The sequence below is a fragment of the Procambarus clarkii genome, chromosome 26 (assembly GCF_040958095.1).
Source record: "Procambarus clarkii isolate CNS0578487 chromosome 26, FALCON_Pclarkii_2.0, whole genome shotgun sequence".
Lineage (NCBI taxonomy): Eukaryota > Metazoa > Arthropoda > Malacostraca > Decapoda > Cambaridae > Procambarus > Procambarus clarkii.
Genome location: NC_091175.1, coordinates 26,987,929 through 26,994,781, shown reverse-complemented (window position 1 = coordinate 26,994,781; position 6,853 = coordinate 26,987,929). Strand labels below are relative to the sequence as shown.

Here is a 6,853-nt window from a genome sequence, read left to right as displayed (position 1 = left end):
ACATGGTTACCTGATGAACTTGGTCATTTTGTTTGATATCTTATTTGAAACATGAGCAATGATTGATCAAGACATCTTATTAGTGCTGTATCAGAAAACGTTCAGCAATAAAAATATTTTAATGATTCGCATGAGATCAGTAATAACCCTCGATCTCTTTAAGGGTTTCCTAAGCATCTTTCCTCTCATTCATCTCAAGGACTCTTCGGTTTCCCTGTTCCCCATTCTGATAAGATCTTGAACTGGGGGCTCCAGCTAGGATGGCCAGGATGAAGGACCAGCACTCTAGTTGGGAGGGTCGTGATCCTGGTCTGTGACTTCAGCTGGGATGATCTGGATGAAGGACTTGGACCTCAGCTGGGATGGCCAGGACGAATGATTTTCTCCGGGTGGAACCTTGAGGTCCGGCTGGCTCTCAGGCAAGCCAGGACCTGCATCATTGTCCATGTATAACCTCAGATACAAGAGACCGCTCATCAGACATCAGCGAAGGCGGCGGAGACGAAGTGCTCGCAGGAAGGGTAGAACGCGAGAGTGGAAGCGTAGACAGCGGTGAAGATGGCGCTGTCCACCAAGATCCACAACACCTCCAGGATGGCCAGTAGTGATAAGTATCTTCCCACCTCTTCTCCATCACATAGCTAGGAAAAACAGCACATTCCTCTGAATTATAAGAAATATCCTTTTAATATATATTATATATATATAGCAAAAGAGATTTATTATAATATTTTAGAAGCAGTCTTTGTTATGTGTTATTGAGGATTGATCAGTGATTCTATCAAGAAACTTTTCTGTATTTTATAAGTTCTTCAGTTGAGAAGAAAGTAGAAAAAATTACCTCACATAAGTTCATTTGATAATCTTACTGGGTTTGATGTGTGACTATAGGACATGTTTTGTGGAAGCTCTTGTCTACATTTGTAGAAGCAGAATTAAAATAAACACAGTAGCATATTTTTCATTATTTGTACCATATAGGATGAGATGAAGTGAGATGTTAATCAGTGTCGACCTGTGGCAGGTATGACGGGAAGTTGCAGTTCTGTATTGGTCTTGAGGATAGTAAGGTGTACTTAAGTGTAAGATGGCTCTTGAGGATTGTTTGAGAGGGAGTGAGATGTAGTGGTTCAGTTTTGTCTAATCTTCTATTGTCGTTATGTCTGTCTTATATATTGGTGTTGTTGGTCAGGATGTGTCTGAAGATGGTCTAGTTATGTGTACAAACGAGGTGATCTTTTATTGAACTTCGTTGTCTGCACATTGTCAGGCGACTTGAAAAATATGTTGTCTTGCCTTTGCATCTAGATCGCTGGGGTTGACATTCGTTAAGTGGGCATGTGAATGTATAACTTAAGACACACTTTAAAGGCATTAAGCTTGGTGTCACGAGTGTTCTTCATGAACAAGTTCTACTAGGCCTTAAGTTAAGTTTCATTTAATTATGTTCTCACCTTAGTTATCTGAATCCTGATAGATATTAAGGGAAGTGTGGTTGGCACAAGAATAAACACTAACGGAACCCACCACTGGCTAGTGGCAGTAACCAGTCCAAAGCTTAAGTCTGAAGAAAATCAGAAGAACTGATCCTGCACCAATTACACAATCATGAATAATGAGTCTGTGAAAAATTGGCGTAGCTATCAGCAGTACCAACACTTCAGTAACCATGCTCACGGTTGCGTACGGGCTGAACCGGTCCTCATCCCATTCGAACACTCTACGAGTCCATAGGTACATGTTATGTGGTATACAACTGATGTAGCCAAGCATGAGCAACATCAGAAGTAGAAGATGAAGTCGTGTCCTGCCAGGCCGCCTCCTTCTGACAACTCGAAATAAACTGATGATATTCATTTGGTTCCATAGACTTGTCTCATTCTCTGTCCCATTCAACTGAACTGTAAGCATTGTTTCTCAGCCAATTATCATAAAAGGAGTGAGTTGGTATGCCGACATACCAACTCACTCCTTTTATGATAATTGGCTGAGAAACAATGCTTACAATCTCATTAAACTTAACATTCCTTTTAAGTGCAATCTACCAGTCTCTGATATTCCTCTTTATCTGTACCCCACCATTCAAGTATCATACACACCTGTCACCAAGAAAGATAATGAGAATCTTGCTCTACTCAAAGCTGTCACTCTTGAAACAATTGCCTCCTCCATCGAGAGTCTAAGATCTCACGAGCACTGTGTCTACACCGACGGCTCAGTCCAGTCTTCTACTGGACGGACTGCAGCGGCATGTAGGTTCTATAGAAATAATATTTGCACAAAGTCTGTCAGTGTCAGGCTAAACAACTGGCTGACCTCCACACAAGCAGAACTAGCAGCATTACATTTAGCAACCAGCACATTAAAAAATATTGGAGGAGGAATAATATTCTGCGATTCAAAGTCTGCTCTTCAAGCAATCGAAAACTTCTCTTGGAAGATCGACAGCAAGAACCTCATACTCCCAATTATAAATGACCTAATTGATGCACAGAGTAAAGGGTCTCGAATTTCCTTTGTATGGATACCTTCACACATAAATATAACTCATCATAATGAGACAGACATTGCAGCCAAATTAGCGTGTAACAAGTTTGAAGTTGAATTAGATCTAGGTATCCCCATTTCTGCTGTCAAAACTGTATTGGTCCAAACATTCAGATCTGATAGGAAAGAACTTACTGACTCCCAACGACCTGAAAGTACTAGTATAAAAAGCTATGATTTGTTCAGATCTGAAACCTACATCTATGGACAGCACAAAACGTCCACTAGACTGTGCGACACAGTGGTTGCAAGGATCAGGTTGGGTTACCGTTACCTGTGGCAGGTGGCTGCAGGTGACGGGTCTCCCAATCCTGAGCACTCCAGTTGCAAACTCTGTGAGCAGGAACTACGGCATGATCTCCCGCACTACATCACTGAATGCCCAATTATTAGACCTTTCAGACCAGTTGGCATGAGGTACCTGGAGCTTTGCAATTACTTTATTCACTCTCGTATTCTTGAAGATATCCTCACAGTATACCCAAAATTTGCCAGTGCAGGCTATTAAACACATGGCCCTGTATGACTAACCATCCTGCGAGATGGGGACTTGTATTACCACTGCTACCTTATTCAATCTTGTGTTGTTGATATCCTCAAAATGCATCCGGAGTCTGCCAGTGCAGACCGCCTATCACATGTCTCTGTATGACTAACCATCCTGTGTGATGGGGATTTTATAGCATCACCTAGTTAGCTTTTTTTTTTGACACACTGTACTCCACTTCATATAGTCTAGGGTAGCTGCACTAATGCAGATGTACCTCATAACTTAATAAAAAAAAAAAAAAAAAAAAAAATCAACTGAACTCTTTTGTCTTCATAAAAAAAGCCAAAACAAGTGCCATACTATAAAGAAGGAGAGACGTACTGAAGACTGAAACATATCCTCCGATGTCAAAGATCCAGACTCCTATGACTGTACCAACTGGTCCTCTGAGAAACCAAAATACTTTCATTAAGGTCATACGAACAGTTTTGCACTGTTGGCTAGTGTTGTCTGCCACGTAACTGTAGGAAGCCATAGTGAGCATCATGGCACCTCCACCCATGCTCTCAAGGACTGACGCCAACAGGAGGACGTAAGGCGGCCAGGACGTGAAGAACGCCTCCAGGAGATAGATGATGCTATAGAATACTTCTCCAATTAATGGTAGAAGTATGGGGACACGACGCCCTCGCTTGTCGCTCCAGGAGGCGACGAAGGATAGCAGCAAGATTGGGATGATTGTGCTCGCTAACTTCTCATAAAAAGTGAGGACACTGTCGAGCTGCTGAGCTTTCACTTGCAGGTCTGCGTGTTGACCGTCGTTCAAGTGAGCACATTCCTCGGCGGGATGCTTCAGTGTCACATTACAGAACCGCTCAAGCTTCAGGTTGTCTTTAATTACCAATTGTACATAAAGTGCAGTATACTGTAAGAACAATGCGGGTTCTATAGTGATGGTTATGAGAGCACCAAGAGCCACCTTCTGGAGGTGTGGTATACAGCGTCCACCTGTCATGGCGTCCACCTGTCATGGCGTCCACCTGTCATGGCGTCCACCTGTCATGGCGTCCACACTCACACTAGATTATCTCGGTGAACACCAACGGCCTCAAACTCTCGCCGTGGAAACCATACCGTGATAATGCACCTGACGCTCAATATTTAGATAAAAATGTTCACCTGATTTCATTTGTTTATAACAAATTTATTTAAATTAAGGATTCCTAGTTTTTTTCAGCAAAATAATCTGAAGGCTCTACTATTTGCTGGTTATGACAAATCTGTCGTACATCTGTAGTAGATCATTTGTTTATGATTGTTCGAGCCGTGGACCAGTGGACCAAGCTCTCACAAGTCAAGCCTGGCGTCGGGCCGGGCTTGGGGAGTACAAGTACTCCCAGAACCCCATCAACCAGGTATCAAACAGGGGCTCTTGTAAATGGACCACTTTGGGGCCCCCTTTACAAGAGCCTTTGTGTTCTTTCTTGGTTCTACCTTTAGAGGCCCCTTAGTATTCCATTCTTGGTTCTACCTTTAGAGTCCCCCCTTAGTCTCCTCTCTAACTTTATGAAAATAGGACGTTGTATTAATGCCAATATTTCTAAAAGCTTTTCCCCTTGAGATTTCTCTTTTCCCCCCATGCTCAAATGACTAGATGTACGTCATTTTGTCTGCTGGCCATGAGACTAAATTATTGCACTCACCCAACACATCAAGTTAACTTATAATTACCCATTTAATCAACAAATCGTCTGGAATCACGTTTCTGACATTATTTAATGAGATTGCTATATAGTAAATTCCTAGAGACAGGCAAGCATGTCCGTCATCGCGTGTGACCGATGAATCACATGATATTTAAGTCATCGTTCTTCAATTTTGGGGAACAGACATTGCCAACGGTCATCTAGAAACGGAGGAGCCATGTTTTGTATTCAGGGGAAGAAAACAGCGCCTGTGAAGTGTATTTTTAGGCATTTTGTAATGTGTTCCTGACTGCTGGAATTTCAGTCGCCTTTTCTGACATCACCAATCATCATCCTAACTCTCTTACCAGTAAATTTCCTGTGAATTTTTTTGATCCCAGACATGTGCATCGGCGAAAGAGAAGAGCATGTGATCTGTACAGCGTGCTTGAGACGTGTGCAGCGTGATAGGTCATCAGCAAATGTGACAACTTGATGAACCGCCTGAATGAATGAGTAAAGTAGTGAATGAGTCATGAGGCCGCGTATTGTAAATACTCAACTTTCATTTGAACCTCAAGGGTTTTATTTTGTTGCCTGCATGTAGATGCTTGTGATTTAGCAGTCGTCTTGCCCAGCTAATACCTGTAACAAGTGTGGGTTGAAGACACGATCCACTGTCAGTGAACACTTGAATTACCTGAGTGGAAATCTGTGTGGAATTACCTGTGTAGAATTATCTATGTGGAATTCTCACAAAACTTTAAGTATCGCTCGGAAGCGATGAGCGTCTAAGTGACGTACAGCACACATTTTAGTAAAGTATATAATTGTGTATGTTATCTTTATGACCCATTGATATATTTGATACTGGCTCATTGAACATGCTAATGTGATTCCGCATATCAAACTGAGCTCCACATTTTTTCCTTTTGAAATACCGGCAGTGATAGGAAGCTGAGTTAAGTGATTGGTTGATCATTGACAATGTTAAGTGAGTTTCGTTTTCCATAGAAAACCACAATCAGTAGGTTAAGACAGCCACAGATCTCTCTGATGGGATTAACTTTTATATAACACCAAACAAAAATAATTAGATCCCCCTCCAAAGTGTAATAATAATTAACATAGTTTATAAATACCTGTTAATTGTTATTATTAACGTTTTGGTGAAGCCTTCATCCTTAACAAATTGCTATTGACTTTGGGTTGATCCAGAAATACCATTAGTATTAGTCGCAAATAATAATGTGATGAGGACCTACTAACGAGGCCCGTCTCGACAACCATCCCTGGGGACCTACTAACGAGGCCCGTCTCGACAACCATCCCTGGGGACCTACTAACGAGGCCCGTCTCGACAACCATCCCTGGGGACCTACTAACGAGGCCCGTCTCGACAACCATCCCTGGGGACCTACTAACGAGGCCCGTCTCGACAACCATCCCTGGGGACCTACTAACGAGGCCCGTCTCGACAACCATCCCTGGGGACCTACTAACGAGGCCCGTCTCGACAACCATCCCTGGGGACCTACTAACGAGGCCCGTCTCGACAACCATCCCTGGCATGTCTACTCTCGTATTTTCTCCTACAATAGCAAAAGCCATTTGTTTACATCTTGAAAAGTAAAGATAAATAATGTTGACCAAACCACACACACTAGAAAGTGAAGGGACGACGACGTTTCGGTCCGTCCTGGACCATTCTCAAGTCGATTCTCAAGTAAAAAAATCGACTTGAGAATGGTCCAGGACGGACCGATACGTCGTCGTCCCTTCACTTTCTAGTGTGTGGTTTGGTGAACATATTTCAGCCACGTTATTGTGACTCCTCGTCTGCACAAAGATGAATAAGCATGTCACAGCATGGTTTTACCATCTGCCTGTTGTTGACTACCTATTGTGGTTTCCGGGGATCAACGTCCTTGCGGCCCGGTCTCTGACCAGGCCTGGTTGATGGTCTGCTCAGCCAGGCATTTGAACGCAGCTCATGTTTAACAAATATACTTTAATTCTTTTCCAGTATATAATTATATTGATTAAGCATTACAACATTTTATATCTAAAGTTTAGAAAGGACTTTGATACTATGCCTCACGAGACTCATTAAAAATCATGGCGGCCGGCG

At 42.5% G+C, this 6,853-nt stretch overlaps 1 protein-coding gene and 1 pseudogene across 1 annotated transcript; both read right to left on the bottom strand.

Annotated features, from left to right (window-relative positions):
- Window positions 1-476: 476 nt before the first annotated feature.
- On the bottom strand, window positions 477-1,773 carry LOC123756927 (uncharacterized; annotated as a pseudogene).
- Window positions 1,774-3,347: 1,574 nt separating this feature from the next.
- Window positions 3,348-4,052, bottom strand: LOC123756929 (proton-coupled folate transporter-like). Its single transcript, XM_045740339.2, has one exon. It carries the CDS (start codon window positions 4,050-4,052, stop codon window positions 3,348-3,350), a length of 705 nt encoding a protein of 234 aa, XP_045596295.2.
- Between the last annotated feature and the right edge of the window lie 2,801 nt (window positions 4,053-6,853).

Bases quoted from the DNA above. Each gene is read 5' to 3' on its own strand.
- LOC123756929 (XM_045740339.2), bottom strand. From the start codon at position 4,052: ATGACAGGTGGACGCTGTATACCACACCTCCAGAAGGTGGCTCTTGGT.